The 20,217-nt window shown below is 34.2% G+C and overlaps 1 protein-coding gene across 2 annotated transcripts; it reads right to left on the bottom strand.

The window, feature by feature from the left end:
- Positions 1-5,565: 5,565 nt before the first annotated feature.
- LOC7455935 (protein GRAVITROPIC IN THE LIGHT 1) lies at positions 5,566-10,700 on the bottom strand. Of its 2 annotated transcripts, XM_024581332.2 has the most exons (3): positions 10,376-10,700; positions 9,658-9,770; positions 5,566-7,341 (listed from the first exon to the last, which is right to left on the bottom strand). In XM_024581332.2, exon 3 carries the CDS (start codon positions 7,339-7,341, stop codon positions 5,953-5,955), a length of 1,389 nt encoding a protein of 462 aa, XP_024437100.1. In that variant the 5' UTR covers positions 9,658-9,770; positions 10,376-10,700; the 3' UTR covers positions 5,566-5,952. The 2 variants fall into 2 exon arrangements, with proteins under 2 accessions (XP_024437100.1, XP_024437101.1); XM_024581333.2 differs by lacking the exons at positions 9,658-9,770; positions 10,376-10,700 and adding an exon at positions 8,597-8,617.
- Between the last annotated feature and the right edge of the window lie 9,517 nt (positions 10,701-20,217).

The raw sequence follows: 20,217 nt of genomic DNA, 5'->3' as shown, positions 1-20,217 counted from the left end.
TTTGTCTTACAAAGAACTAAGTTCATCATTCCCACACCAAATATATTGACATCTTATTTCATTTTGTTTGAGAAAGTATGGATGAAGGGGATATTCTACTATAGAAGATTGGCAATGGAGATAATATTGCTGATATGCTTACAAAATATGTCTCAATGATCAAGTTCCAACATTATTTGGAGTTGGTCAACATCTCTTGGTGTTGAGCACCTTCGAGGTGCAGCACCATATGGTGCATCAAAGGCAGCATTGATTTATCACTAAGACTGGATGGAAAAATCTCGCCAAGGTGGAGATTTGTAGAAGATATATGTCAAAAAATTTCCAACCACCCTCCTCAAATTATGGCAGTCTTTACTCCTCAATTTGTGGCTTGATTTACTCTTAGATATCAAGCTAAAATTGGAAAAGTTTGTCCCTCTATTTTCACCTATAAAGGGGGACTAAGGAGAGTGTTATGGAGTGAGTAGGTAAGAGCAGAAAAGAGAGTGGAGGAAATGTGCAGAGAGTGCAACTGAGAGAAAACATATTTGAGAGAAACACCGAGTGTAAGAGTGAAATACTGGGTTTTCGGGATTGTATTGGAGCTGAGTTGAGTATTTGTATTATTCCTCCAATAATATATAATTTTCTGCGTCCATGGACATACTTGATTTGGAGAACTATGTAAATCTACTTGTTTATGTGTTTGTTATGTTTTCTTTTCATCTAGTATGCACAACAATATACACACATGCTTGTGTTTCATTATGGAAATTCACAATGAAAAGATTTTGTTTTGTTAATGCTACATCGGAGGTATGCTTAAAGTTCATGATGATAAATACATGATATGTGAAGGTGTTCATATGGATGGATTTTTCATTGATGAACACACTACGTTTGATCAATTTGTTGAAAAAGTATTTGCATTAATAATGAATAGTGTGAAAATTTCGATGTTTGTGTAATTAAGTTTTTTTTTCCACGTGTTTAATGGAAAGCTTGATGGAAACCAACCTAAACAGTACCTTGGCTGGCTCAAGCAATTCTACTCCTTCCATGCCACTTGTCTCTACTTTATGGAAATCGATCGATGATTGAATCCGAAGGACAAATTTTGGTAGTGTTGGAGAGTCACGAGTTGCATTGCACAAGTTTGCCTTAGCTCATCGTTTTTATTCAAGTTTGTCAAAAAAAAAAGGATGCTAATTATACAAGGGCGAAGTGCACAGCAACAGAATGTCCTTGGAAATTGACTGCTAGCCAAGTAAGCCAATCTGTGACTATGCTATGGATACAAGTTACAAACAAGCTTGGCATGGCAAAGAAAAGGAAAAAGAATCAAGTGGTGGGGGGAGTCGAAGACTCCTATAAAGTATAAACTGTTCCTCTAATATGGGAACTTTTAGAGAATTCAAATCCAGGCACTATTCCTCTATTGTGTTGAAGTTGTTCTATACTGATTTTCCTTACCAACAAAACATTGATCTCATATGTATATATAAAGCACTGTTACAATGCGTTGATAGGATTGTAAGAATAAACAGCTAAAAAATATGTAAAATTTACTGAAGCACATGAAGGAATCGACAAAAATAATAATTAAAAAATTAAGATAAAAAAAATCATATCAAAGTAGATAACTTAGGGTTAAACTCAAATGTCATTCATGAAAGGGAATTTTAGGGAGTACAAGAAGATTTGAACTCTTTAAGAAAGAAAAAAAAAAACTTATTAGGAAAAAAATATGTGCTTGAACTTACGGGTAATTCTGTCTTTAACTAGAATAAAAAGAAAGTGTAAAAAATAACCTAAAAACATCTCTAACCTGAGTATCATTTTGTGGATGAATTTTTTTTTTTATTTTTTTTTCTAAGTTGATATTGGTTAGTGAAAAGGGTTTTTTTCTCCCTTCCATCAAAAATATCCACAACCAACTTTAAGGTAAGAAGTCTTAATTTGATGCATGTGAATTGGTGATGGTTTTTTAGTGTTGGAGTTTTTGAGACTATCAGCAACGAATTTACAAGGATAACGCTTGAACTTGACATCTCTTCCCTTTTTACTATGAAAGGAGCAACACCAAGCTATAATGAGTGATATCAATGATGAATTTACACACCAAACAATTCCATTTCCATTTCCATTGATCAATATATGAATCTAATCCCAATTCCAAGCCTCCCTTCAGATTTATGCAACAAATGCACGTGGTACAGTATTGTGTAGAGAAAATAAATGGGCCACCAGCAGTTTTCATGGATTGTTAACCCCACCTAGCATTAATGCCAATTTGTGATTTTTTTTAGATTTTATTTGATTGTGTTTTAAAAGTTTTTTAAAAAAATTAATTTTTTTATTGTTTTACTTTAAATTAAGTTTTTTTTTTATGATTTCAGCTCATTCTAATGTACTGATGTCAAAAATAATTTTTTAAAAATAAAAAAAATATTATTTTAATACATTTATAAAAAAAAAACACTTTAAAAAACAATCGATACAGTACTTCTAAACACCCATGAAAAGATTAATGCATACTTTTGTGCATGTGAATTGTGTGTTTGTTTGTTTTTGTGTTCTAAAAATATTTTTAAAAATTTTAATTTTTTTTATTTTAAATTAATATTTTTTTATATTTTCAGATTATTTTAATATATTTCTAAATAAAAAATAGTTAAAAAAAACAATTACTATCATTTTTCTAAACTCCTTAAAAAAAAAAAAAACAAGATAACAAGATAACGGGCCGCATCATTTTGATGAAGTGGAATTTTCATAAATTAGACTCGATCATGCAAACAACAACATCCTCTTCCCCGTTAACAGAGGGCAACAAATACATGTCAACTCACGACCGACCACATTAAATAAAGTTGGCATCATGCACAATTTCTCGACAAACAAACTGTCCTGTCTTGTCCATGATACGCAATCCAATTAAGGTTGTGCATTTCTAAATATACATTTGAGGTTACTTTATGGGTCTAAGTGCCCTTCTCCAGAGGAGAGTTGGACAGTCACAATTTATGTTCTGCATACATCCGACAAGGAAAAGGGAAAAGACACCTTGAAAGATTCAAGGGACTCTTGGGAGATGGTGCGAAAAGGAGAATTAGTAATCGAGGCACAAAAAGTAACTTCTAGAGAAGAAAAAAGATCACTAAGATGAAGAAGCAGACAAAAAGCTAGTTTATCCAAGGCATCCAAAGCTTTAAGCAAAGTTACATTACAATTATAATTATATATACTAAAAAAAGCTAGGGAAATCATATCAATTCACAATATCTTCTTCTTTTTTCATCTCTTTCTCATAACTTTTTTCCAATTACAGTGTTCAATTTCATAATCAATTTGTCAAAAATAGATTAAAAAAAATATTCAACAATAAAAGATCATAGTGTATAAAATAAAGAGAAATCTTATGACCAATCTTAATTTCGATGGAAAGAATTTTCTTTAGTCCACCTACTTCATGTTTTCTTGCTCAACAATCCCTTTATTTTTTTCAATTCTTATTTTAGTTTAAAAATTTATTTTCTTAACATTTCAATATTTAGATTTGATAGAAAAAAAAGAAACTCGCCTGAAAATAACGAAGGAGAGGAAAAGTTGATGAATGGCCACTTTTCATCGATAAAATTTGTTGTTCTTCGTGTCATGAATTCCATTCGACTAGGAAAGTTTGATAATAGTATTTTTTTTTTCTAAACATGATTGAAAAGGTAGATCGGGTACAATTTCAATTCTTTTTTTATTTGGTTGATTTTCATTTTATTTTTTTTTTGTTATTTTGGGGTGTTTTAGGGTTGGTTAGTGAGTTATGAAGGTTTTCATGATGGTTTTGATGTGTTTTTAGGTGAAAATAGTTTGAAAATGAATTTCTAAACCAAAAAACCCCTTCTCTTATTTTTCTACCATTAAAGTGGTGAGTGAATTCTAGACAAGCACTCAATAAGCGAAAGGCCACTTGTTACTATAGGCGCCCTATTATTACAAGTGACCTATCACCTACTTAAAAAAAAAAAAACCATATGACGTGTCTTTGCTCCTAAGAAAAAAAAAGAGAGAGTCATGAGCCTAGACTTCAAGTCCAACACATATATAGGCCGTCTTATTAAAGTCATGGGTGTGGGCCTATTTTTTTTTTTTTAGTCTTTTTTTTTTTAAACAATTTCCATCAACAATTATTTGATTTTAATTTGGGTTTTATTATTTATTTTAGTTTTTTTTAATATATGTTTATTATATTCTCAAATAAATATCTTAGCTTTTAGTTGGTATTCAATTTTGCAAACATATAGTTTTAGTACCATATAATCAAGTAAAAATAGCTTTTAAAAAAAATAAAAAAACAAAGTTATTAAACCTACTAAAATTCATGACTCCAATCATGAATTTTGCAGGTTAAACAACAAAACTAAGTTGGATCCAATATATCATTGTTTTAATATTAAAAAAAACTACCATCTTAGGTTTTTTTTTTTTAAAAAAAAAAAAGCTAAACAATCTTTTCACTATTAATTCAAGTTTGCTTTTAGACCCGTTAAATTTACTAGGTTATGTCGAGGTAAATCATAAATAATTTAATTTAAAATTTGGATAGAAAAGTATCAAGATTAAATTCTTGGAATGAATTTAATAACATTATAAAAGAATTTCCTCCGATATTTAGGGGGTGTTTGTTTGCCCGGAAAGTGGTTTTCTGGAAACCACTTTCCAAACTTTTCTATGTTTGTTTGTCATTAGAAAAGTTAATCAATGAAAAACACTTTCAAGTCAAAGGAAAATTTGGCTTGATTTCTAGGAAAGTGTTTTCCTTTTATTTTGGGTGGAAAACACTTTCCAAAAGCTGTGAAAAATTTAGAAATATCGTATTATTTGCTGATTATATCATATTTGGTCCTCAAACTTTTAATTGATATATATTTTGTTTCAATTTTTTTTAATTTTATCCCTTAAAACTTGATTTAATTTGATTTTTATATTGACTTTGGTCCTCATTTTTATGATTGTTATTTGCTTTTCTCTTATCAGTTTTTTATTTGAAATTTTTTATCTATCAAATTTGGTCCTCGTTCTTTTGATTGTTACTTATTTTATTTGAAATAATTTATGAAATTGTAATTATTATTATTTTAATTTTATCATCTTTCAATTTTTTTATTTGTTAGATTTGATCTCCATTATTTTGATTATTATTTATTTTATTTGAGATAATTTATGAAATTAGATTTTTTTCAATTTCATTCTCATTCAACTTTTTAATTTGTAAGATTTGTTCTTTATTATTTAAATAAACTTGAAAAAAAATAAAACATTAATAAGCTATTTTTCATAATATAATCAAACACTGGAAAGTGTTTTCCAACTTATTTTCCATAACATTACCAAATATCGAAAAATAATTCACTTTTCAAGAATTTATTTTTCAAAAAAATCACTTTAAAAAAATAAAAAACTATTTTCCAACAAACAAATAAAAAAATATTTATTTTTTATAATAAAAAAAAACTTCAGGCCAACCAAAAATGTATCACGCCAGTTTTCTAGTTAAGAACTGGAGAATGACTTGGACGCAGTAACTGCGAAAAAGAAAATCCACATTTATATTATACTTGAATATTAGCATGTACATTGAGAGCATCCAGAACATAGGGAAAGGGTGCAACACAGCTATACAAGCCTTCTGTCAATGGCCTAATATTAACAAAATTGTTTCGTGGATTGAAATAAAAGATCCGAAGGTTCTTCCCTAACTACGGTCCACGCGCTTTCTACATTCAAAATGGCCATGAGAAAGACAGACAAGCTGCCCCAAGTTACTATGCATCCAATTCCAAGGACCCCACAACAAACACGAAGCAAGTAGGAAAAGCCATTTTTATCATCAGATTTTTACTCAAAAGAATCATGATAGTGGCCTGCACCAGTTCATTCTTCGATGTTTGTAGGTCCATGCTTAAGTTTTTATCAACGGTTTACCTTGGTATGGAGCTGAGAGAGATAGACCTGGCACTGTATAACAGTTTTACCAATCCTAAACCCAGGAACTACGGTGAATGCCACTGGTGGATCAGCTTCCGGTGCATTTTCTGAAAGAAGTGCATCTTCGGCAACACATTCCATGTAAACTTCAGAGAAACGACACCCTCTACGGACTTGAAAGATTGAGGCTTCTGGGTCGAAAGAAAAGGCCAGGCAATGTAGAAGCCAGACCCGCCTAGCCATTTCAACAAATGTGGCAAAAAAACTATTGTCAGGAAATTCACCTGAATTCACGAGGCTTCTTTGGCTCAGATTGCCTAAAAAGGACGTTTCCATCTGGGGGTGAATAAGTTGCAAATACTTGGCACGACAAAATTTTGCAAATGTTGATTTGGGCTTGTGGGCAATGTATTCAGTTGCTTTCGCGGATTTCAGTTCAGTGAATCTCCTGAAAAACAACTGTTGCTGATTCTTTTTCTCTGGTAGAGATTCTTCCTGTAGAGAGAAATTAGGCAAATGGAAACCATCGAACATCTCTCTGCTAACAAAGCTTTCAAATGCAAAACATTTGTCATCTGCTCTCCAGTAGGCCACATCGGATACAATAGATTTGGCGGCAGCATCTAGATCCCAACCAGCAGATTTCATCTCATCGATCATCAATTTGACAAAGCTTCGAATGGACTTGTCTGTGTGTCGTAGAACTGTAATGAAATGGCTGGGACTTAAGCCTGATTGCCGTAGATTACCAGGCATAGATAAATGTCCACTTTGATTTAACCTCTTCTCAAGTAATCGGTTTTGTCTATTAGATTCTTCCATTTTTTCTCTCAGATACGTGATCTCGGACTCCTTGAGCCTCAACTGAGACTCCAATTTCTTCCCCATTATCTCATAGATCTTTGAAAGACTCTTCTGCTCCTGAATGTCAGCCAAAACCAGAGAGGTATCAGGAGAAGGATCAAACTGTTTTTTTATGTAGCACTGCTTCAAATCAGACAGATTCTTCAACTCAGAGACTACCAAATGGTCAGCTCCTTGAATCCCATCAGCATCATAAGGAGACTGAGCATACTGTAACTGAGCATATGCAGCTTTTACAGATGATAAGCTAGCAAACAGTTTGGCAACGAGTACTTCCAAGGCCAAGCTTTTTTCATGTTCATCGTTATCATTAATGTCAAATGATTGCGGCCGGCTAGCTGCGCTTTTATGGCGATGCTTCTCATCCTTTACCTTTTCTTGGGCCACAACTTTCTGAACCCCGTCAACAGGAGCAATCCCACTTGCTGCTCGAAGATGAAGAACTTTGGCTACAGTGCGTGCAAATTTACTCTTCCTAGGAGTCACGGCGGATGGTTTTACTGAATCCATCTGCAGAAATTATTGAAAATAGTGACAATTGCAATGATGGTAAGAAGATCAAATAACGGAAATTAAGCGATTGCAAATTAAAAGGGCGAAAGATGAGTACAAAAAATATTGATGATGATGATGGTGAAGATAATGGTGTTTAAGCAAAGAGAAAAGCAAATAGTTCAGCACCTATATCAAGGCCATTAATGGAGGTTAGAGTTTCATTTTGTTCTTCTTTTACCTTTAAGAGTTCCCAATTTGCTTTCCTATTGAAAGAATAAAGGAGTCGGACTTTAAACGCGGGAAAAAAAGAAACTGGTGGAGAGAAGAACAGAAGCAGCAGCCAATTCAAGGACACGCACAAAAAGACAAGTTGAAAGCTTTATATGCTTGTCTCTATTTGTAAACTAGGCATCTCGGTAGGAATGGATAATTTATGAATCTAGCTGAGAGAAAACATTTGGGGAATTAACAAATTGATAGCACTTTCCGTGGTTATGCATAATTTTGTGGTTATTCCATTTCTTTTTTTATTCAGGCCAAGTGACACCTACTATTATTCAATTCAACATGGGCAGGATAACCACTTTCTTAAACTAATATAATACAATTAATCCTTTCAAAATATCTTGGAATCCTATCCTCCAGTAGGAACTAGAGCCTTTGGATCGTATCACACAGCATTGCTTAGGCTACACTTGGAACAATCATGCCTTCATTCTAAACAAAAAGTTATCAGACCGCGATATCCAATCCACTGAAATAACAGCAAACGAAAATCCACTGATATAAAAGCAAATGAGATGTCTAAGAAGAACGTAGTAGAGCTTTGAAACTCGCAGTCACAAAAATGCTAGCAAGTGGTAAATTTACAAACTTTGGGAGTTATTTCATGCGCACACCACCCCTAAATACTTTCAAATTTTCATCCATTGAACTCCATGTTCATGAAAACAATTTACTCTCCATGGATAATGACTGTGTACAAGTTCATTTATCCAGTAAAGGTCCATCAGTCTTTTTTCAGCATGCAAGTTAAGTGCAGATGCACAAGCAAATTCCCTTAAAAAAATGAAATTAAGAGCCACAGCATGAGATACTTTTGGCTTAACAAGAAAGGCCTTGATAATATAAACAGAAGAACAGGCGATATAATGTTTTGTAAGAATTGAAAAAAAATGCATGAATTTCCTTCTCAGAGGTAAGACAAGCTAGTATTGTCAATAAATGATTAACAACTCATTGACAACCATAATACACCAGAAATATTTACCTATCAATAAAGCTAATTTGTAAATGATATGATCCTTAATTTTGCCAATGAAGCACACCTTCACATCACATAGAACCATTGCATCAGTGGATTTAATCCAACAAATTTTTATGATTGAAAAACATGTCAAATCAGCAAAATTGAACTCCTTTAATATTACCATCGATTGACTCCATAACAGTGAAGTTAGAGTCGCATCCATGCAAATGATTAAGTTGATGACAAATTGGGTGTGCAAAATAATCATAGCCCTTAAGATCTTACAAGAAATACACATCCATCTTGTTGGGCTTATGTGATATGAGGATCATTATTGTATGACAGTATAAGGTATTAAATTTCTCAAAATCCCGAATTTTGGGACATTTATTTTTCCAATTTCATGAAACAAATAGCTATGATAAGGTAAGACAGGCAAGTATTGTTCAAATGAGGGTACCTCAAGTATTATCTATGCTAAGGGTTTCTCAAGTCCTAACACTTGCATCCCAGGCCCCAAATGTCTCGACTAATTTCTGGTTCTGGGGAGCCCCCCCTAAACCTCCCCAACCAAATCTTATATCCACAAAAAAGATCATAAATAGTGGATAAACAATGGATCATTGTTCATCTAAGAAAAGTTGTAGTGGATCTTGGAGCTCCTTTTTTCATAGAAAAAACATGCTATTTAGCATAGTAACTCATTCAGAATGTCTGAGTTGTACTCCTCCCTCTGACATGAAAAGGGTGAGACACAAGAATTATTTCTGGTGTAGGATTTTTATGTTTTTGTAAGAGAGACAAACAAACTCCTGTTGTATCTAATAATTTATCCCTTCACACAAGAGGGTATAATAATAAACACACAGATATGTGAGGCACGTGCATGATCACTGATGCTATCAACGTGGCAAGCACGTGTGTACACCAACCCCAGAAATCACAAAGCAGGTGCACATACATCAGCTAAACACGGTAAACAATCATCATATCATAACTCATGAAGTTAAAGCCTGTTTGTGTCGATGAAAACGGAATAAATACTATACAACTACTGAAAGTATCACGAGAAATTGTCATACCTTAAGAACCGTGCGAGACTTTGTCAAATTCTCTTCATTGGGACGTACGCCTCCAGAAAACACAAAGGACACCCCCTATTGCCGACCCCTTCAAAGTCTAAAGAGACTAAACCCTGCAATTAAACCCCAGATATACATAAAATATAAAGACACGTTATTAGGAGGAGAGGAGCGAAAAAAAAGCCTCAAAATTAACAATAAAGAAATATATACGGAGTCCCTCTATTTGAAGTTATCAGAGAAAACAAACAAACAAAAAAAGGAAGGGGATCAAAAATAAGAGTTTAGGCAATAGCAATACTTTTGAGCTCAAAAGAATGATAAACAGAGCTCAAAGAAAGAAAAAACAGAGAGGGAGAGATGCATCAAAGGCCAAAACCAATGATTTTAAAAAAAGAAAAAAGAAAAGCAAGGAAATCAACAAAAATAAATTGAAGGACGAAAGAGAGACAAGCTTGAAACAAACACAAAACAAGTTCAAAGACTACCGGTGATCCCACGATAAAACTAATGGAAACTATCAAAAGCACCAGCCTTTGCTTTCCAAGACAACAGCAACTAGCACCCTTTAAGCCCTTTAAACCATAAAGACATCTAAATACACATATGGTATCTTATAACTGACTGTTAAGCTACCATATCAGATATGCGGAAGCAGGAAACAAAACCCAAAAATGGAAACTTGATCAAAAACCAATTTCAACCTTCAAGAACTTACCTTACAAAGCGGAAGAAACTCTTCAACGCCTTGAAAATATAACAATTACAATATTTTAGCTAACAATCATTCAAGAAGCTGAGACTTTGTTAAATCTCTATTGCCATTTTAAAGACAGAAAGGATTGAATAATAAAAAACAAGAGCAGGAAAAGAGAAAAATAAAAAAGAGAAACTCTGGGGTAGAGAAATCTGAGCTTGAAACTGAGAGGGGCTAATGTGAAAAGACAAGGGAGGACACAGATTGGAAAATGTCCGACAGCGAAAGGCGTTGGGAATAAAAAGAGAGGCCTGGGTTGGGTCGCTTTCCATGGTTTATCTAGTTCAACATTTTGCCCCTTTTGTTGTGAGATATTACATAGCCGTTGTAGCAGGAAAGTTGTGGAGATTTGGGAGGAATATGGGGATAGTATGGGTATTTCGAGGAGATAAGTCTGAGGAACATGGATCTTACGCAAGGGCACTACAAATAGACATGGAAGAAACGAAAGGTCGGCACGAGGCTTTGGCGATTTTCTTATGTGTGATTATCTGGACTGTATACAGATGTGCAAGTGATTTCCATGTTGAACAAGTGGCAGAGAATTAAACTTTTGGTGGCCCATAATTGACTGATTTTTAAAGAATTGATGGGTCTTGTCGGCTTTTGATTTTCACATGGGTGTTAAAAAAAAAAGGGGATAATTTGTAATATTTGTATCATATCACTGGAATCAACTCTTTAAAATCCGATAATATAAATATTATAAAAAAAAAAATTTAAAAACTAAAATATAAATATTACAAGTTTAGTGGCAGATTCAGATTTTTAAATCCTATCAACCTTACTCCATACTTATTTTTCCTTTATATTTGATATTTTATAGATTGAATATTTATTGTGATATTATTTAAAAATATTTTTTATTAATGAAAGAAACATGAGCTAGTCTATTTGTTAAAAGAAAGGAGATAACTAGATTTTAATAATAGTGTAATATGTAAAAATTAGACATGATATTAGAAATGTAATGTTATCTACTATACATATTATATGTCTATATTTAAATGTATATCAATAAAAATTAATAATACAAACCTAATTCGTGGATATCTGTAATATTCATAAAGAATTTAGTCCAACCTAATATATCCAACTTGTTTAAATAAATAAAAATAAATAAATAAAATTTATAATTTATAAAATATTAAAAATTAAATCGAATACAATTATGAGTCCAAACTCTACTCAACTATATACTTTAATACCTCTAATTTCCACCAAAACCATTAGCTAGTTCTTATGAAATTGGAGACAAAAAAAAATATTAAGTGTAGAATTTTTTTATTTTCACATTTGGGTCTTTCAACTTTAATTTAATGCTTAAGTTGCTCATTTTAAAACTGAAATTTGTAACAAAATTACATTGTTTCATGATTTTAGCATTTTATGTTATGGGTTGATAACACATCAAGACCACAAGAGATAATTGAGAATTATTTAATAGATGGGGACGTAATTGAAAATATATTTTATTTGAGAAGTCCATCAAGAAATACCCTTTCCCTTTTCCAGTTATCTTAACATCGCTAGCAATGTCCTTAAAAGAGATAATAAACAAAAAGAAAAATCTTATATTAATCTCTATAATAATTAAGTGATGGATTCATGATTCATTCATGGTGTTTGGTATGAGATTAATATTTAGAGAAAAGAATGCTAAGAATGTAAGATTTAATGATGAGATGTTAATAGTATAAAGTATCTTCTTAGAGGGTAAAGTGTCAAGGGTGTTATATATATATATATATATTAAATCAATTTTAATGTATATGATTATAAAATATTAAATAATTTATATTTGTGGGTTCAAAAGTTAATTGTTTTGAAAAAACAGGAAAATGCACAAAATCCAACATTTTTTTGATAAAGAATGTAAAAAATTATAAGGATGATTTTTCACCCATTTATCCTTATATCAAACATATGTTAAGGAATATGATTAAACTAAACTTTTTCAGAATTATTCAAAGTGATTTCTCAAATGTTTTCAGTTGATGTAATATATAAAGTGGTTGTCAAAACTCATCGAGGGATTACGAAATTGATTCTAGCTTTTTTTTCCAACATTTTTGTTCTAAGTTCAATTAGTAAAATATAGAAAATCAAACTAAGCCTCATGTGTCTTTTGCCCGTAATATCAATAACTTATTAAAGTAACATGAGTGTGTGTTTGAAATTGCTTTAGTCTTTGTAGTTGCAATTTAAAAAATTAATTTATAAAAAAATTATAAGTTATAGTTTTTTTATATAAGATTTTAAAAAAGAGTTTTCAATGGAATCATGTAAAATTATGATGTATATTAATTAACTAAAAACTTTTAAATATATAATTAGAACAAAACATAGAATGCACTGAGAAACAAACAAAACCTCAGTCTATTAATCATATTTAAAATAGGCTAACAATTTAGTTAGAAAAAATTCATTCAATCCTGATCATGTATTTAAATTATGGTGTATATATTAACTAGAAAATTTTAAATATAAAATTAGAATAAAACACTAAATGTATTGAGAAACAAAAACCTCAATCTACTAACCATAATTTGGTTAGAAAAAATTCATTAAACCCAAATCCTGTATTCAAATTATTTTGATGATTTTTTAAAAAAATAAAATACACACATCCAATCATTCACGTTCGTGGATATATCTTAAACATCATAAATATCATAGGAGTCATTGTAAATGTTTATTAATATAAGAGGAAAAAGATTAAAAATAAATAAATAAATAAATAATGTCTAAACTGAAACAATTATGGAAAATAATTGATATATTAAAAGAGAGAATCTTACAATGATGATGTAGGTCTCTAGACTGCTTCATTTGATTGGCCAAAATAAAATAAAAAACAGCACAACATTAGAGTACAATTGAGAAATATTACGTTTTAGTCATTATAAAGTTAAGATGTATTCCATTTAAATTTAAATTTTTTTGTTTTTCAATAACAATCTTAAGATTTTAAAATAATATCATAATGCTCGAACAATATTTGATATTGATATTTAAGTTGATTATTATTTTTGTTAAAAACAAAAAATTATGCCAACTATTATAAAATTTTATATTCATTGTCATAACAATATAATAAACTTTGATTCTAATATAGGTATTGGTGTATCTAAGAGCATATATATACCCAACAGAGAGACCTTAATTGAAAGATCAACCACCTTATTGAGGATTTACATTGTCACAAGCTGGTTATGGAGATACTAAGCTAAAAGATAATCTTTTATCCATGTATTTTTCTCCAAAACTTTTAGATCCTTCACTAGCTCTTCCATTAGATCCTTCACTAGCTCTTCCATGGCTAACAACTAAGACATTAATTTTAAAATATGTTAAAGATATCTTAGCCACTGGTGTTCGACCACTCCTTAATCTCTAATAACTTATACATTAAGTGTAATTGTTTACAAAGACCTTTTTGGCCATCCAAGTACAACTCAGAGCTCTGCTAGCACCACAATAAACTCTTATAGTATCTCATCCACCCATTCCTCTCCTTAATGCACAATGATAAGTATCATTTAAGAGGAAAATGGGTTTCCAAGATATAGTTAAGAGTCGAATGAAACACTACTGATGCGGAACAATAAATAATAAAATTAAAGCAAGAACAGAAAGAAGCTTTAGAAAAGAAAGAAGCTGAAGAAGAGAAGAAAGGGGATTGGAGATATGCAAAGTCTGCAATTTTCATTAATCATCAAAACTGTCTCTCAAAATGACAGAAGAACATATAAATAGTAAACCCTAAAACATTCCGCTATTGGGCTCGGCCCATCAAATCAAACTGTTTAACATAAATAATAAAATAACAATGAGTAGGCCCAAATGGGCTAAATAAATAAAATAACAATGAAATGAGCCCAAATGGGCTAAATAAATAAAATAACAATGAAATGAGCCCAAATGGGCTTAGTCTCCCAACCAAAGCGTGACAGGCTGGGTCATCCTACGTCGTCTCCGTCCATATACTCGTGTAGTTTGTGGTGTGGGTCTAGTGTCCCCACCAACTCTCCCGAGGTTAGAGAAACTCGACCCCGTCGAGTGTAGTACTGGCCGACTCTGATAGTACTCCCAAAGATCTGGGTCAAGCTGCTGCAAAGTATCTCTAGTAATCCAAGTGCAATCTGAGTCAGGTCGACCCACCCAACGAACTAGAAACCGTTGAACCTCACCATTCCTGTTAAAAACAACTTGTTCATCCAGAATAGCATCAATATTATCCTTTTGTGCTGATGTCAAGGTGAAAGGGATAGAGGTTTCAATAGGATCATCAGAAGGGGAGTTAAGTGGTATCTCAAATGGATCATCTGGAATAGGAAGTGGTTTGTGGTATGCAACTAGATCCTCAATATTAAATGTAAAGCTAATGCCAAAATCATGTGGTAAATCAAGAACATAAGCATTTGGACCAACCCGTTGTAGCACTTTGAAAGGTCCAGCACTACGTGCATGTAATTTTCGATTAGCTCCCGAAGGAAACCACTTGGGTCTAATCCGTATCATAACATAGTCTCCCACATTAAACTCATTATGTCATCTATGTAAATCAGCTTGAAGTTTATATTGCGCATTACTTGCTTGAATCTGTTTAGTGATCTCAATATGCAAATCCTGAATTCTACGTGCAAAAGACTCGGCTGACTCAGACACTCTAGCATGAAGGGACATGGGAAAAAGGTCTAAAGGTTTCCTAGGCTTGTAACCATGTACAACTTCAAAGGGACTCATGCCTATTGACCTATTGATAGAGCTATTATAGGCAAAATGGGTCGTAGGAAGAATCAGATCCCAATTCCGATTATGATCACTCACTAGACACCTTAAAAGGTTGCCCAAACTCCTGTTAACCACCTCAGTTTGACCATCAGTTTGGGGGTGGTAAGCAATAGAAAACTTCAATTTGGTTCCCACCATATGACAAAGGGTTTTCCAGAAATAACTTGTGAATCTAACATCCCTATCCGAAACTATAGTTTGGGGAAGACCATACAACTTGACAATCTCATCAAAATAGAGTTTTGCAACTTTGGAAGCATCTGTGCTCTTAATACAAGGAATAAAATGGGTCATCTTAAAGAAGCGGTCGACAACCACAAAAATAGAATCATGTTTCTTTGCAGTACGTGAAAGCCCAAACACAAAATCCATGCTCACATCTTGCCAAGGGCAAGTAGGAACGGGCAATGGGGTGTAAAGACCAGTATTTTGTTTTCTATGCTTAGCTAGTTGGCAAGTTCGACATTGACCTACCAATTTAGCGACATCTCTTTTCAAACTAAACCAAAAAAACTGCCGTTCCACTTCTTCGATGGTTTTATTCCTTCCAAAATGTCCTGAGAGACCTCCAGCATGAATCTCCCATATCAAAAAATCACGCACGGATGTTTTCGGGATACAAAGCTTATTATCCCGAAATAAGTATCCATCTTGGAGGTGATAACCATTTATAACACGGTGATTCTCATCCTTCAATGTCAAGTATATTTCTCCAAATTCTGAGCAAGATTCATACTCCTCTTTAAGTCTCTCAAATCCTGTGACTTCAACACTCATTACAGATAACAGCGTTACCCGACGACTCAAAGCATCTGTAGCCTTATTCTCTATTCCAGATTTATGTTTCAAAACAAATGAGTATGCTTGCAAATATTCAACCCAATGACCATGCCTATGATTAAGCTTCTTTTGGGAGTTAAGATAGCGGAGGGCTTCATGGTCGGAGTAAAGAACAAACTCTTGTGGTAGCAAGTAATGGCGCCAATAACGCAAGGCCTGAACCACCGCATAAAACTCCTTATCATAAGTTGAGTACTTTTGTTTTGCCTCATTAAGTTTCTCACTAAAGTAGGCTACAGGGTGACGTTCCTGACTAAGTACTCCACCTGTACCGACTCCCGAAGCATCACATTCTACTTCAAACACTTTAGTAAAATCAGGTAGCCGCATTACTGGGGCCTCCGTCATTTTCTTCTTAACCTCCTCAAATGCCCTATTAGCTCCTTTACTCCACTTAAACTCACCTTGTTTCAAACAATATGTAATAGGCGACATGATGGTGCTAAATCCCTTAATAAAACGACGATAGAAAGTCGAAAGCCCATGAAAACTACAAACCTCATGAATAGTCTTAGGTTCAGGCCAATCTACTATCGCTTGGACTTTCTGGGAGTCAGCAGAGACTCCTTTCCATGACACTATAAACCCTAAAAAGACCACTTGATCTGTAAAGAAGGAACACTTTTTGACATTTACAAACAAACTTGCCTTTCTTAGGATGGTACAAACTTGAATAAGATGATCGAAATGCTCTTCCTTGGTTTTGCTATAAATAAGAATATCATCAAAGTATATCACCAATAACTTTCCCATAAATGGCCGAAGCACTTGTGTCATTACTCTCATAAAAGTGCTTGGTGCATTGGAAAGGCCAAAAGGCATGACTAGCCATTCATATAAACCATCCTTAGTCTTAAATGTTGTTTTCCACTCATCTCCCGGACGGATCCTAATCTGATGATATCCACTCTTCAAGTCAATCTTAGAGAAGATCTGGGCTCCTGCCATCATATCTAGCATGTCATCCAATCGAGGAATTGGAAAACGATACTTGATTGTAATTCTATTGATGGCTCGACTGTCGACACACATTCTCCATGATCCATCTTTCTTGGGTGTTAACAGTGCATGTACTGCACAAGGGCTCAAACTTTCTCGTATAAATCCATTTTGTAACAACTCACATACTTGCCTTTGCAATTCAGCATGTTCACTCGGGTTCATCCTATAGTGAGGCAAGTTTGGTAATGTAGCCCCAGGGAAAAAATCTATGGCGTGTTGAACATCACGCATAGGGGGTAAAACATTAGGTAGTTCAGAAGGAAAAACATCTAGAAATTCTCTCAACACTTCTATTACCTCTTCAGGTGGCTCCTCTAAAAAGTCTTCTACAATCTCCTTAGCCACTACAGCAAACACAACAGACTCCTCACAAATCTCCTTATCAAACTCCCTAGGACTTATTATGTTAAGCCCTCCATCTTTCACTTTACTCTTCTTCTGACTATTATCATTAGACCTTGGGGGTAATCCAATAAGTTGGATTTTTTTACCTTGAAAAGTGAATGAACAAGAATTTGATCGTCCAAAGATTGTAACGTCCAAATCATATAACCAAGGCCTACCCAAAATGGCATGTCCTACATCCATGGGAATGACATCACACCAAATTTCATCATTATAGTAAAAAATCTTAATGGGAAAAGGACATCTCTCTTTGACCGCTATAGATGTATCATTAACCCAAGACACATTGTAGGGTTTAGGGTGTGGAACAGACTTTAAGCCAAGCGGGATACACTACCCGAGGAAACTGCATTGATACAACTATCATTGTCTATGATGATCTTACACCCTTTATCTCCACATTTAATGTAAGTGTAAAAAATAGCAGTCCTTCTCCAATCCTCAGTTCCTTTAGGTTGTGTTAATGCACATCTAACCACACCTAACCTGGTTGTCTTGATTTGAGTGGATATAGACCTAAACACATCCTAGCAAGTTAGACTCATCATCCTCATCATTTAGATCTTGAAAATCATCGGGATTGGGTTCATATATCTTATCATCATAATTATCTTCTTCATCCATATCCTCTTGCCCCTTGATGAGCAAAGCCTTATTAGGGAAGCTAGAGGAGATATGACCAAAACCCTGACACTTAAAACATTGAATTCTTGAAGTTTTAGGTGCTTCATGAAAAATACTCTTACCCTTGTCTTCTCTAGGTATCTGGAAAATCAAAGGATTGGGTTTATGAGGTAGGGCACCTAATATGGAGTTATTACTACCAGGTTGAGATCTAGAAGGGGTATTACGAGTGTCCTGATGTCTTGTCCACTGGCTTTTTGTGACCAAGTCATAATTTTATACTAGGGTATAAGCTTCATCAAGGGTGAAAACACCCCCAAAGCACAACCTCTCTTCTAAGGTCATCGTTTAAGCCTTTTCAAAATCTACTTAGGGTCATCACTTCATCCTCCCTAACTGCACACCTCATCCTATACTCATCAAATTGTGTCACATATTCATTGGCAGACTTGCCTCCTTGCCTCAAGTTATTCCACTGGTCCAAAAGATTTCCTCTATAAGAACGAGGCAAGTACTTTTCTTCTAACTTAGTCTTCATTTCAACCCAGTCAGTAATAGGGGGTTGACCTCTCCTAATCAAAGACTCTTCTACACTTTTCCAATAGAGCTGAGCGGTTCCACTAAGTTTCATCTTTGCAAATCTTACCATTCTATTCTCAAATAGATTATACCAGCCAAAGAATTGATCCATGTCATGGATCCATCTATCAAAAATCCACGGGTCAAGTTGACCCTCAAAAGTTGGGGCTTCTACCTTGATATGCCTCATGACTCGCTCGTCAGGGTCATCATAGTCATGATGGCCCTGATTGATGTTGTATTGACGGTTCCTAGGATGAACTGGTCTTTGACGGTAATCATTGGAACGCTCACTATCATGAAGGTCATCAAAGTCATTGTGACCCTGGTATTGGTTATGGTGGCGGTTCCTACGAGGAACTGGTCTTTGAGGATTCCTATGGTTGTCACTAGAATGCTCACTCTCACTAGACTGTCTTATTTGCAAAGTTTCTATGGACTCCATCCTCCCAGAAAGGTTGTTCATTTGATTGGACATGTTGCTCATTTCCGTTCGCATAAGTTGTAATTGTTCTTGAATATCTCTAAGAACATTACTAGAGTACGAGTCCATGGTAGCTATGACTTCTAGATTGTGTACTAGACGACCACTACGTAAATGCATGCAAAAACTAATCCTGAGACTGAGATCACAAAATAACACTTGCAAGTAAAAACACAAAATAAAATTATAGCTAATAAAAAAAATAAAAAAATAAAATAAAAATAAAAATAAAGAAAAATAATTTTTTTTTAAATTTTTTTTTATCTTGGAGACTAAGTAATGACAGATTAAACCAGGAAAATGCGCAAACAAGCAATGTAAGTCCTCTAAATACACACAAGTAATCCAAACACAATGTTTCAGTTTTCCCACTAATTTAACCAAGCTCCACAATTAATTAAGAGGATCAGATCTTCAATGCTAAACAAGCTCAAAATTAAGGTAATTCAATGTAAAGGCGAGCTATGTAATTTAGTTATGGGCAAGCACAAAAAAATAATATTAATGCTAAACATTGGTTAACAAGTGTAAAAACATACCAGGAATGATGATTTTTAATGGATAAAATTCTGGCCGTATGATGTGGCAGTGAAGGATTACGTGGCAGCTGACATGGCAGGATATGCTGATGAGATAGATGATGTGGCGGGGGGCGCTGACATGGAAGAACTGGCGCCGTGGCAGATGCCACGGATGCTCTGGCGTGGTGCTGACGTGGCTAGGTTAATTATGTTTGCAGCTTCTGTTTTCTTGCTTCCCTAGCTTCTGTGAACTGTTGCCGCTACTGTCGGCGACAGCGCACAAAACAGGGCTTCGTGACTTTGCTTGGGCCCGGTGGTGCGAGGGAAGAGGCGGTGGTGTCTGTGGTGTCGCTGCTGGACGGGGGCCTGTTGATTCGTTGTCGCTGCTGAAGGTGAGGGCACTGTGAATGGTGGCGTTGCGGCTGGTGCTGCTGCTGGGGTGCAACTGATGGCGCTGATGGTTAGCAAATTTGGACCGAAGACAAAGAACTGTTGTGGCGGCGGCGCTGCGGGTTGTTGAAGGCAGTAAATCGACGTGGACTTGTGACCGT

Source organism: Populus trichocarpa, chromosome 11, assembly GCF_000002775.5.
Source record: "Populus trichocarpa isolate Nisqually-1 chromosome 11, P.trichocarpa_v4.1, whole genome shotgun sequence".
Taxonomy (NCBI): domain Eukaryota; kingdom Viridiplantae; phylum Streptophyta; class Magnoliopsida; order Malpighiales; family Salicaceae; genus Populus; species Populus trichocarpa.
Note: the sequence above shows the minus strand (reverse complement) of the source record. Positions and strands in the feature narration are given on the sequence as shown.

What these genes read in the sequence shown, in the direction of transcription:
- LOC7455935 (XM_024581332.2), bottom strand. Translation starts at nt 7,341, where the DNA reads ATGGATTCAGTAAAACCATCCGCCGTGACTCCTAGGAAGAGTAAATTT.